The sequence below is a fragment of the Catharus ustulatus genome, chromosome 8 (assembly GCF_009819885.2).
Source record: "Catharus ustulatus isolate bCatUst1 chromosome 8, bCatUst1.pri.v2, whole genome shotgun sequence".
NCBI classification, from domain to species: domain Eukaryota; kingdom Metazoa; phylum Chordata; class Aves; order Passeriformes; family Turdidae; genus Catharus; species Catharus ustulatus.
In genome coordinates, this window is record NC_046228.1 from 13,506,349 (window position 1) to 13,519,449 (window position 13,101).

Below are 13,101 nucleotides of genomic sequence, written 5' to 3' on the forward strand. Positions count from 1 at the left end.
CTCAGACAGGCTGCAGAGCAGCTGCCTGGGGACTGTGAAAGGGCACAGACTGTGTAGGCAGCAAGGTTGAGAGTTAGCCAAAAGCTGGGGCACACAAGGTGAGGACACTGAAACGCTGCCCAATACCTGAGCATCTCTCTCTGCTCCAACACCATATGAAGAAGAGTCAAAATGACAATACCCAGAATCCTGTAATGTTTTACAGCCATTCCTGGAGGATGCTTGGCCATAAACCAACTTTTTCCACCTCAAAATAAAGACATGGAGACTTCCCAGCAAAGCCAGAGGGATACTAACCCACCCCACCCTCACCCTTCCCAGGCCCACAGCCCAGTGCCCCCAGCCCTGCCTGCTGATCCTTCACTGTGGCTTTAATGGGGCGTTTCAGTGGCAACAGCAGCTCCTCCATGGCTGAGCAGCACGGAGCAGCCTGGGGCAATCCCACTGCTCACCATTAACCTGCCCCCACCCCCCAAAGGGAAGGAACTTGGTGAAACCCCATTGGGATGTGTTACATGGGAATGACCTTGTCTTCACTACCCACAGCACCAAGGCAGCCCCAGGGCAAACGAGGAGCAGGGAGGGGAGACACAGCCCACTCACAATTAATTCTTCTCTCTATTCAATTACTAGCAGCAAGACTGAGGCATGTTTTGTGGGTGGTGGGAACACCAGGCCAGGAGACTGCCCCGGTGTTCTGGTCACAGCCCCTGGAGCTGTGCCCACCCCTGTGCAGGGCCAAAATGGATGATGTGGCCCTCTCTGGTCACTCTTCAGCAGCCTGCTCTAACAGCTTCATTTTAGAGCATCAGGCTGACTCCTCTGCCCTTCACCATCTCCTGTCCCTCCTGTCCAGTAGCTTTCTAGAAATACAACTTGTGCTTCCATCATTTCAGTCTGTGCTCCTGGAATTGCAGGTATCAATATTGGCTTCACCATCCTCCAGTGGCCACATGCTGGCCCCCAGGCAGGGATGCTCCTGCAGATCAGAGAAGACAAAGCTGGTCACTGCCTTCCATCCAGGCTGGGCAATGTGGAGGAGAGCTCACCACTCACAACAGCAGGGCTGCCAGCATAGCAGGGGCAGCCTGGGTGGCTCAGCATGTGGTAGCTTCACTCCTGGCTCCCAGGCAGAGCATGGGATCATCCTATCATCCAGGACAGTCCATGGATGCACACATGGATTTTCCAATGGTGTTAAGCATTCCCTGCACTGTTGAGGCCAGTGCTATTCTCATCTCTGGCATCCCCACGCAGCACATGGGTGGAGCCAGGCAATGGGTAATGATCTGGCAGAGCTGAGCAAGGCCAACAGCCCTTGTGAAGGGGAGACATGCTCAGGCCCCATCCATCTGCAAGGAGAGAGAGTTGGGACAGCTCTGCAGCTACCCAGCTCAGGAAGGGGTCCACACAGAGTCCTTGAGCTAGGCAAACCAAAAACAAAGAACAGAGGGGTCCAGTGAGGGCAGTTCACATGGGATCAGCTCAAAGAGAAGGTGACATCTCCAACACTGCATGATTTAAACCCAAGGCTGAGTATTTTTGTGCAATTCTGCTCTGCATAGAACAGGGGTCAGCAAACAAGCAGTCCGACCAGGAACGGCCATGACACGTGTACAGGGAAGGGGTGACACCCACAGATATGTGGATGAGGATGTGTGTGCTCATGGCACTTGGGCAGCTCCACTCCATTCCTGACCTGCTTGCACAGACCAAACAGCACCTCCAGAACCTGGTCCCAAGATATTCCTGGCTGGCACAACTTCCCCAGTATCACAACCCAAGCTGGGGTCTCCAGCCACACATCATCAGGGAGGGCTGGGAAAGGGGGGGGTCAAAGTCAGGCTGGGTAGGCAGGGGCTCCACTGGCCACCCAGGAAGGCAGGAGCCATCACTCAATGCCAGGTGTCACTGTCCTGTCTGTGGGATGGGGTCTGTGGCTCCTTCAGGATCACAAGTAGCTGAGACAGATGCAAAATACTGTTCCTTTCTTGCCGCAGTTCTCAGCCAGCTCCATCAGGCAATTTGGCTTGGTTTGGGTCCTCTTAGGAAGAGGACTTTTGTGCCCAGCCTGTGCTGGGGTTAAGCCTAAAACCAACAGCATGGCCGGGGGGGCTGTACGTCACTGTAACTCTACCTTCGTTTGTTTGCTTACAGCATCCACCCAAAATGCCCGTGTGTATCTCTGGGCCTCTGTGTCAGTGGCAGCTGAACTGCTGACCCCAGGAGTTTGCAAAACACCAGGGTTATGGCCCCTTTGACATCCCAGCCCAGCAGAGCCACAGCTCATCCTGACCCTGGCCCCAAGGAGCCAGGCCCCGAGGCACCCCACATGGCCCTGTGAGAGCTGGGGCTATGGGGAGAGACAGTGGGGCCAGTGGGAGTGGACCCCAAAGGAGTGTAGAGGTGGGGACACATGATACTGGCTGCTGTCCAGGCTTGTCTGCAGCCCTCTACCTTTCTGTGAGCCACCATGCCACAGACCTGCCCTAAACCTCCTGCTAGTCCTTATCCAAGCCCAGCCCTTCATGTTCTGTCAACCCTACAGCCCCCATCCCATGCTGGGATGGGGATTGGCACAGGAACCATGCCCTTGCCAGCTTCCACACCCTGGCCATGCCTGGTGTCTCTGTGCTGCCCTGCAGACCTCTGTGTTGTGGGAAGGTGGGGAACATATGGTCACAGGCAAAACGAGAGAGTCAGAGCCTGGAGACAGCCTGTAACTGGTTTCTCCCCAGTACCAGCTGTAGTAGGCGACTTCATGTCACACTGGAATGTGGCCATGGCATGCACAACCCAAGCTGCCATCATGGTGCAGACTCCAGCATGTGCAAGGATGGGTCAGGGCTGCAGGGAGTCAGCCTAGGCGCAGATGCAAATGCCCAGGGAGTTCAGATGGAGTTTGAGAGCTCTCCAAACATTCTACTGACACTTTTTTCCTCAGGAGCCAAAATCCTACCTCCCTATGGCCAAGCCCCACTGCTAGACAATGCTACCTTCCCCTGTGAGCTGAGCATTAGGAGGTCTAGCAGGACAGACCTGCCACAGACAAGGTCCCTGTCCTTTCTGGTCTCCTCTTCCTCTACTCTGCCCATCAGCAACAATCCTTCCTATTAAGCCCCAAAAACCTCATACACTGCAGCCTGGGGGTCTTTGCCTGCCTAAGAATCTGTCAGGGGAGCAGGGACTGGAGGTTGGAGCAGTGTGAGGTGTCCACAGGCCCTATGCAGAGAAATCACCAGCAAGGATACCACAGAAGATAAATCCTGCCCATCCAGCCTAGGGCTCTGCCATTGTCCCTGAGAGAATAACTGAGAGATCCTAAATCCCCTTGGGACACAGCCCATATGCTCCATGCAGCCCTGCTCCCCTGGATGCCACCAGCCTGGTAGGGACGTGTGGCCAGTAGTGACAGCTCTGCCAGTGTCAGGGACAGCCCAGACCAGAGCGATTAGATTTGCACCTCGGAGGGGTCGGAGGGCAGGACACCTGCGACCTCTGGGTATCTGGGCTGTGGGTGCTGAGCACAAAGCTGCCAACACTGCCCCAGTGTGAGGGGGCTCGGGAGGGGACGGTGTGGGACAGCTGCAGGGAGCCTCAGCCCAGGCTATCTTGCATGGAGCTCTCTGCCACGGCCCAAACATATTCACTTTTAGCACCTGCTTTACATGTCTGTGAATTTAAACCCACACAACCCATGCTCCAACATTATCCTGTGCTTCTCTAGCTGTGCCCTTACTGCAGAACAAGAAGCCACAGCTGTCACAGCAGCACCTGCGTGGAAACAACCCCCTCTTGCATTCTGGGCAGCACTGTGGGACTGGGGACATGGGTCCACACCACAAGCAGCCACATTATCACAGCCTGACACTGCCCTGGGCATGAGCAAACTCCTGTGCCAGGATGTGAATCCAGACATCTGCAGTAGAAATGGGAGCTGGAGGAACCTCTTCTTCTCCCACAGCCACACATCAAGCTTCCAACAAACTTGACGCAGCCTGGGGAGGACCTAGCATGTGTCTGAGCACCACCACAGAGCAGATAATACCAGCTTCAGCTTTTCCAGCAGAGAAGGACATTCCCACACAGAGCATCAGCACCATTTCCCTTTGCAATGCATATTGTTGGGAAAAGGATGGGAATCACTGGCAGCCTGGCCTTTCCAGATCCTGCTGCTGCCTCCCTTGGTTGCAATCTTCCCGCAGCTCAGCTCTACCTGGTGGCTGCCCTGCCCTGGTGGCTCTCTGAGGTAATAGCAGAGGTACCCTTGCCCACTTCCTGGCACAGTCAGCTAACACTTCAGAGACCAGGACACTCATCACACCCATCATTGGGGTAGTTCCAGCTAAAGGTGGCTCTGCTGGCCCTTTTTCTGGTTCCTGTTGCCACTAAGGTGCCACATGGCTCTCTTCCCATCTCGCAGTGCTGCTGGAACCCCAGGATAATGGGATGCTGCATCTCCAGGGGTGTCCCCCTCGCTTCCTTCAAAGCCCAGGCAGCCAAGACATAGAAAAAGGGCTTTACCCTGGATCAGCGTGGGAACCAGCAACAGGGAGCTCATGGAGCAGGGGACCAGCCCCACCTACAGCACAGTCACAGCTGTGCTTCTCAGCTGCCCTGGGGCCGTGGTCTAAGCCGCAGAGTTGAAACCCAGCCAGAACTGTGATGGGGCAGGACCCGCTGGGGCATCACAAGATAAACCATTTCCTGGCCACGCTCAGCAGAGCAGCTCCCCATCCTGCTCCTCTATCCCTGAAAAACCAACTAAAACCTGACCTGTGAAATCAGAGCATCCTCTGGGAACTGCTGGCCTGGCCCAGCCACTCAGTGGGAGGAGGCAGCCAAGCCCCAGCCCAGCGAGGCTGCACCTGAGCCAGGCTCTGCAGTGAGCAGCTCAAGCCTCTCACCAGGAGCAACAGGCAGGTTTGGGAGGGCTGTGGAGTACGTGGCACCATGGGTGCACAGCCACGGTGCTCATGCATGGTGAGATGCACATCAAGCTCCACTACAGCCCTGTTTCTCTGCTGCATGGCTCAGCCAAGAACAGGGTTACCCACTGCTGCCGGAGCAAGGAGGGATCCATCATCGGCTGCATCAGCATGCAGAGGCCTGAAACAGCAGAGAGGGGGGATGTTCAGAGCAAATCAACTCCTAGAGCAATCCTACAGCCAGCACCTGGACTGAGGCATCATTTGGCTTCCTAGGTACTGGCACCTCCACCCCCTGTTGGGAGAGTGATGGGCTCCACACCCTACATATGTCTCCAGCACGGGGAGCTCACATACATACATAAAACACAACAACTCGATTACCCCCTCACCCTAGGGAAGATAAGGCAGCCCTCACACAGGAGCTCCACACTTCACTCATTGTGCACAGAAAGCCTCCTGCCCCCCACCACTGAGTATCCCCCAGCCCTGCCATGCCCGAGCCCACCTGCTCTTACACAGCCCTGTTTGTTTGCCCAAGGTATTTGCAGCCGGGGGCACCTGCTTTGATACCATCAGCTCCACGAAGGAAGCTGCTCACCTAGCGTGACCCCTGTAATCCCATCCTTCCCCGTTAAGTGCTCTGTGAGCGCATCCCCCCTCCCAGCCTCCTGACATTTCAGCATTTATCTCCCTCTCCCCAAGCTGAGCATATCAAGGCTGTGACATTGCTGGGGAGCAGAAAACAAACCTGCCAAAGTCTCTTAGAAAGGGGCTTGGCAGTACCAACACCCCCCAGCCCCTCTCTTGCTCCCTCTGTGTTGGGAGCATCCTCATGTCCCCTGGCAGCAGCACTGGGGACAGCCAACACTCGTGACAAAATCTTGAGCAGAGCTGGTCCTACAGTGGGGTACACAAGCTTTGTCTCCTCGAGCCCCCTGCCACTATCCTCATGTCCCCCATGGTGCCACCTTTGCTCCCTGCCAGGACAGTCCTGCCTGTCTCTGTTCCAGCTACCTAGGCACCCTGAATGACACCAACAGTCGTGAAATAATCTCCCTTTACTCTTGAAGAGGCAAGTGCTACTTCTCATCAGCCAGCACAGCCTCTTCCGCTCTGTGTGAAGCAAGAGTACCACCCTCCAGGACTGAGCAGTGCCCATTCCCTCCACTCATCACTCCCCACCAGGCTTGCAACCAGCTGCCTCTCCCAGCCCTCCCTTCCAAGACTGCCTTGTTAAAAATGGTCTGCTGGCTCTCGTTCCCCTGGAGTCAAGCTGCAATTCTGCAGAGCACAAGCACAGTCAAGGTCTGGCAGACAGATTATCCCTGACCCCTTCCAGGTCCACATAGCCAGGGAAATCTGCAAGGTGATGGAGTGCCAGCCCTGGCAGGGGCTGGACACTGTCCCAGCCACGGCTCCATCCAAATCCCAGGGCTCCTTTCCCTTACCATCAGCACAGGGCACGGGTGCGCTGCACCCACGGACACTTCTCAAATATCCACTGCCCCACAGGGAGGATGCTACTGCCTCCCTTCACCCAGCTCAGCTCCAGCAATGTCCCGCTTCTTACTAACTTCTCGGGGCAATGAGATTTGCCGGGAGACCCGCCTGAGCCTGTGAGCAAGGCACCGAGCGCCAGCCCCGGGCACACGGGACAGCGGGGGGACACCGCACCTCCCCGAGGGACAGCACGGCTGCCAGCCGCACCCGCCTCTCACAGGAAAGGAGCAGCAGGGCGGGATTCCCTTTGCAGCCCGGGGTGTGCCGGGGGAGCCCCGCGGGCCGGGCGGTCGGAACGGAGCGGCGAGTGCCGGTACCGCAGAGCCCGCCTGTCCCCTGCCGTGCCGGTACCGCGGAGCCCGCCTGTCCCCTGGCGGTGCCGGTACCGCGGACCCCGCCTGTCCCCTGCCGGTGCCGGTGCCACAGAGCCCGCCTGTACCGCAGAGCCCGCCTGTCCCCTGGCGGTGCCGGTGCCGCGGAGCCCGCCTGTCCCCTGGCGGTGCCGGTACCGCAGAGCCCGCCTGTCCCCTGGCGGTGCCGGTGCCGCGGAGCCCGCCTGTCCCCTGGCGGTGCCGGTGCCGCGGACCCCGCCTGTCCCCTGGCGGTGCCGGTACCGCGGACCCCGCCTGCCCCCTGCCGGTGCCGGGCCCCGCCGCCTCCCCAGCCCCCGGCACGTTCCCCTCGCGCTGCCGCGGGGATCAGGCACAGAACTTCAAGGGCCTTCAGCTCTCCCCAGCCATCTTCCTCCGCTGGTACCCCACAGGCAGCTGAGGTCGCGTTCCCCGGGGTTGGGATGCCAGCAGTTTTGGAGTAATGGAATTTTTTGGGTGCAGTTTACCCCTCTGCCATGGACATGGGCATCTTTAACTAGATCAGGTTGCTCAGAGCCCTGTTCAACTCAATCTTGAATGTTTTCGGGGATGGGGCATCTACCACCTCTCTGGGCAGCCTGTGCCAATGTTTCATCATCCTCATTGCAAAAAGCCTTTCTTCCTTATATTCGATTTAAATCAACCCTTTTAAGTATAAAATTATTACCTTTTGTCCTACCTCAACAGGCCCTGCTAAAACATCTGTCCCCACATTTCTTACAAGCCCCCTTTAAGTACTTAAATGCTTGCAGGAAAATCTTCCCAGAGACAACTCTTTCTCAGTCCTTTTCCCTTTGCTACAAGGGATTTTGAAGCATCATTCTGCGAGCTAAGCAAGATCTGTTTGGGGCCAGAAGGAAACAGTGAGTAGGTGCAAAGGAGATGCACAGGTTCCAGAAAGAAACAAAATCTAGAAAGGAGCCTGAGCTGAAGATCCACCCTAGATTTCCTATATGAGTCCAGGCTACTGAGAAACTTACTGTCCCAGGGCATCAACAGAGCCAGCATGACACAACAGTCCATGGTGCTTCTCAGGCACAATATCCAGCATCTCAGACAAGGAGGACTGGGACAGGCATTGACACACAGGCCAGGAATGCAAGACATTGCAGAGAAACTTCCAGAGAAACATTTAAGGGCAGAACCAGCCACCATGGGTGAGAAATGCCACCCGGCTGAAGTGCAGAAAGTATCAAACCCTCTCCAGTACCCGGGTGTGGGGGACACAGCTCCTCAGCAAAGGTCACAGCTCAAACTTGCCCCACTGAAGTGTGCACGGGAAGAACTTGCCAGCCAGCAGTGACTTTTCTTCAGATCTGAGCCTGAGAGATCTTTATTGAGTGTAAGAACAGTTCTTTACAATGCAGGTTGACCCAGAACCTCCCCCAAATCAGACAGGCTGTGAACTCCCACCCCACCATTACTGCAGTCAAGAACAGAGCCTGGGCCCCACTTTCACACTTCCAAGTACATACAAAGCACCAAACTGTGAGTAAGCAAAAGCAAACAAGTTAGAATCAGTGAAAGTGCCTGTCCCACTGTCTTTACATCCATCTGCTGGAGAAGGGTCAGGACTGAGTATTTCACAGCCAGGGAAAGGGAGTGCATAGAGCAGAGGTCCAGGACAGCAAAAAAGGCACAGGGTAAGGATCACCTCCTCTATCCTCCTCATAATAGGGACTGGGGAGAGACGATATACCAGCAGCATCCATCCAGTTTTGGGATCACCCTCCCAGGGCTGTGTGAAAAGAGGCACCCTAGTGCTGGGAGCAGTCCCTGCTCCCCCTAAAAGTTAAAACAACATTAAAAAAAAAAAAAAGCAGCAAATGTTGAGGTCCTGACAACAGGTGTCCAAGGTAAAAACCATCCAGGGAGAGAAGTCCCAGTGAATACCTAGGGGAAGAAGAAGCAGAATTCAGCATCACATTCCACCCACACTTTCCACACCAATATCATAGCCACCCAGATCCTTCCTCCAAGGCAGCCTGGCCCCTCACCTTGCCTGGAGACAAGTTACTGCTTTCTCTTCCTACTTCTTGGCTGGCATAATAGGAGGAAGCTCCTCCTCATCCTCTTCAGATAAGTCATCATCCTCCTCAAAGGAAGCATCTTCCCTGTGCACTGGGACACACAAGTAACTGTTACTCACCAATGCATGTCCGTGCAAATTCAACTGGCCCACAAGACACCCCAAGAGCAGAGCAGCCCAAGGAGCTCTGAAGCAGCTTTCACAGCAGCTAACAGTGGGAAATAAACAGCATCCCAGCTGGAGGAAAGACTCAGTAGGGAACGGTAACAGCCGGACATGAAAAAAGGGGACAGTTTGAGATATCCTTTTCCTATGCAAGGTCTTTCAGTAGGGAAGGAATCCCTGCACTGAGATGGCCCCTGGAGAACCAGCACAAAGGAGGGACAGAGCATGTATGCCAGGTAGCACCCAGAGCATGTCCCAGTGGTTCCCTGCCCATTGTTGACACTGGAGCCCCTTCATACCCCTCCTTCCTCCCAGGCTTTTCCCCACCCTTCAGTCCTTACTGATCTTGTGCCAGCCAGCGAGGTGCACTGGCCCAGAGCCCGCTGCCAGGCGAAAGGTCACTGGAGGCTGCAGCTTGAAGTTGTCCAGACTCAGCTGCAAAGAGCAGAGATAAAGCTGAGTTAGGGGCAGAGGCAAAAAGCAGAATATCCTGTAGTTCCCAGTACATCACTTGACCCAGTTAAACATGTCCATCTAAGGACACCTGTAGCCAGGGCATTTGCCTGTGAGCTGTCCTAGATCAGGATCCACAAACATCCTGAGCTGTCCTGTTCCCTGCAGCCATCCACCCCTGAGTCTTCAAATCAGCCTCTTACCAAGGGCTGGCATGACAACTTCAGATTTGCCACAGGTACAGCAATCTCTTGGTTCTCATGGTTTCGCCCAATCACTTCCACCACGTTGCACTCGTCCTTGGCACCATCAGTGAGGCACACCTGGGTGGGAGTGGAGATTGTGAACAAATGCTCTCCCAGGGGACACATCGGGGACAGCTGGAGCTCTCCACAGGACAAGTAACCCTCAGGAGTGTTACCAGCCCAGATGTCATGCAAGGTGTGGGGATGCTGCTCCACAAAACAGGGAGAGCATTGAACAACCCCATAGCAATTGTCCCCTGACTGCCTCAGAAAGGGCTCTGTGCCTTTCCCAGCTGTGACAGCTGTTACTGCAGTCATCTCAAGGGATGGCACCTGGGCTGCATTTTCTGCTGATCTGATCCATGCTGGCAGGTTCTGTGCTCCCAGGACAGAAAACATCCCCAGAGGGAGCCAGGAATTAAGCCCTGCAACTATCTGGGTTTGGGGAGCAAGAAGCCAGAGACCCAACTGCTGTGAATCTGGTGTGAAGCTCCAGCAAGGTCAAATACAAGGGAAAAATATTTTTCTTCACCACCTGCCTGGAGCATTCCCCTACTCAGCAGTCTCCCACCACCACAGGCATTGGACAGCACCTCTGTATGATGGACAAACATGACCACTCTGTGTCCTGCCCTGAGAGCAGGCAGTCCTAGGACTTCAGCTAAGGGTTGAGGAGCCCTAATCCAGCCCAGCCAAGAAAGGAGGGTGAGCCTGGAAAAGGACCATAAGGATATGGGTGACTACAGCAGAGAACAAGCAATTAATTCACACTTCTCTTACCATAGACAGTGCTAAAATGTGGTCAGAGTCATCTTCTTCATCTACCTGAAATGTGTAGGATTTGGTACTGGCAGTCAGCTCACAGCCTAGAAGGAGATTAGAAAAGTAGTAGCAAGCATTATACAACACCAGTCACTACAGGCAAAGAGTTCTGAGGGGGAGCCCTGGCCAGGCATGCTCACAGCATCCCTAAAATTCTCTGTTTTCTCATGTGAGGAGCAGCATCAGACCAGGACACCCTGGGCTCTGCATGCAGCTGCCTCATGCAGGGACAAAACCTGGCTGTCCCTAAAGGGGGCTGCCATGAAGCAATGCCCAGGGGCACCCAAGGTTCTCAAGCTCTGGCAGGGCAAGGTTCTTCCCCTCTGGAGAACAGAACAGTCAGGGTACACCACTGTGGGAAACAGGAGGGAGCAGACAGAACATCTGCACATGCCATCAACCAGTGCAACTTTTTGTTGGATGGGGAGCAGAGACAGACACAGAGTGCCTGTGAGGCACCACCTAAGGGGGAGGATTGTGCCAGGCCAAGCTGCAGGGAACTGGAGTCCCTCAAGAGAAGTTTTGAGACGTGTTTTATTACATACTTCTTCAGAGGGTTATAAAAACAAGGGAGATGCGTAACTACACCCTTAACTCTTAGGATCAGGATTCAGCCGACAAAAGGGAGGGACTAAACTGCCCTGGGTGCGTTTACTTATTGCAGGATGATTCACCAATATGAGGCTGATTGGAAAAACACAGAGCTGAGCCCTGCATACCAGCGCCGGCATTTCCAAGGGAGTGGAATCCGCCCTCACGACCGTAGCCCGGGGCAGGACCTCTTTCTTCCTGTGCTTATGTATTCAACTTACCGAAGTGAGGACCAAACCCCAGGTGCCCACAAGGCCTGGGGGAGCCGCAACTCCGCTCGCTCGGGCCGAGCGCTGCCGGCACACGCGTTCGCGAGCAGCGCAGCACAGGGCCGCGTGTGCCGGGGCTGCCCAGCCCGGCCCAAACCCCTCCCAGAGAGGAGGGACACGGCTCCACCGCCCTGCGACGGCCGCCCACGAAACGCTGACGTGCGAGCGCGGCGGATTAACCGGAGGAGCGGGAGAGGCCGGCGAGAGCTGGGGCTGCCAACACGCCGCCCTATTAATCCCAGCCCTCTAAAGCCGCCAGGACCCGAAACCGCCCCGGGACACACAGCATGTGCCCGTTGCTGCCCAAGCCCGGTCATGCACGTGGTCTTTCCACGCCGTCCTCCCCCCTGGCATGTTAATAATGCCCTCCACGTGTCTCTTCATACCCACGTGTTTCCCCCTGCTGTCCCCAGGTCGCTGTTTGACCCCCCCGCCCGGTCCTATTGCCCCCACACGTGTTCCCCCCACCCACACGTGTCTTTCCAGCCTCCACGCCGTCCCCATTACTCACCAAAGTCTCTCTCCTACCCCCTTTTTATTGGCCCAACGAGTCCCTCTCTTACCCTCTCTCTCTCGTCCCCTCACCCCCCGCCTCCAGAGTCCCCTCCCTAACCCACCTATGGTCCCCTCGTGTCTCTCCCTGCCCGTGCCCGTGTCCCCGCTCACCGAAGAGGACGCTGCCGGGGCAGGCGGGCCCGTGCGGCTCCATGAGGCGGCGGCGCAGGGAGCGGGTCTGGGAGCGGGGCGGGCCGTGCCGTACCGAGCCGAGCCGCCCCGCCCCCGGGGCCGAACCAAAGGGTCTGCGACAGCGCCCCGCAGCCTTTCATTCGGGTATTTCCATCCCGGGCCTCCAGCTTTTACTGACCCCACCGCCAGCTGTGGAAATGCCACACGGGAAAAATGGCCCTTACTACGGGCTGCTCATCGCTCACCCTTCTCCTGGGCAGCCTCCCGGCCCACGGCAGCAGCCGCCCCAGCGCTGAGGAGGACACACAGGGCACCTACAGAGCCAGGAGGCTGAGGGCATAAAGAGGTGGGGACAGGAGAGTGACAAGGATGGAGGGAGGGCCACATTGGGAGGGACCTGCTCATCTCCACCCCGTTAAGCATAGGCAAGAGCAGCGTGACCTGGCACTGGGGACTGCGGCACAGGAGCATTTGAGCACAGAAAGCAACATCCTACTTCAAAGTCTACGGCAGGGAGGAGAGGGCTGGACTAGCCTTTTAAAGCAGGAGGAGCAGTCTGCTTGGCACAGAGTAACAGCCAAATTAAAACAAACTCCACTAACAACGAGCTCACACTGCATTCTCGGGACAAACCTGGCTCTGCTCCGACAGCAGAGACCTCTGCTAGCCAGCCACCCCCTTTACTCACGCTGGACTAAGTTCAAGAAAAACCTGACTGAAGAGGTTTGAAAAGCTGAACCAGGTCTCAGAAAGAAGCAAGTGCTCATGCAGCAATGGTTACACAAGCACACATCCATGTGCTTCTCAGCTTCGCTACGCATCCACCTGACCCTACCTGACCTGTCTGCAGCCACCACCCTGGAGCAAGGGAGGCAGGAGCATCCATTGCGGCATAATGCTCCCTTAAAGCAAAAGAGCCTGGTGCAACATCAGAGCACAATCCCTTTTCCCGTGCCAAGATGTGTCGTACGGAGACAAGTATGCCATAACCTCATAAAATAGGCTTTAAGAAAACAGCCATCTATATGCAACACATTA

The 13,101-nt window shown here is 56.0% G+C and overlaps 1 protein-coding gene across 1 annotated transcript; it reads right to left on the reverse strand.

Annotated features, from left to right (window-relative positions):
- Positions 1–8,102: 8,102 nt before the first annotated feature.
- NPM3 (nucleophosmin/nucleoplasmin 3) lies at positions 8,103–12,404 on the reverse strand. Its single transcript, XM_033066216.2, has 6 exons — positions 12,043–12,404; positions 10,475–10,560; positions 9,653–9,772; positions 9,338–9,431; positions 8,800–8,923; positions 8,103–8,695 (listed from the first exon to the last, which is right to left on the reverse strand). Exons 1-5 carry the CDS (start codon positions 12,083–12,085, stop codon positions 8,832–8,834), a joined length of 435 nt encoding a protein of 144 aa, XP_032922107.1. The 5' UTR covers positions 12,086–12,404; the 3' UTR covers positions 8,103–8,695; positions 8,800–8,831.
- Between the last annotated feature and the right edge of the window lie 697 nt (positions 12,405–13,101).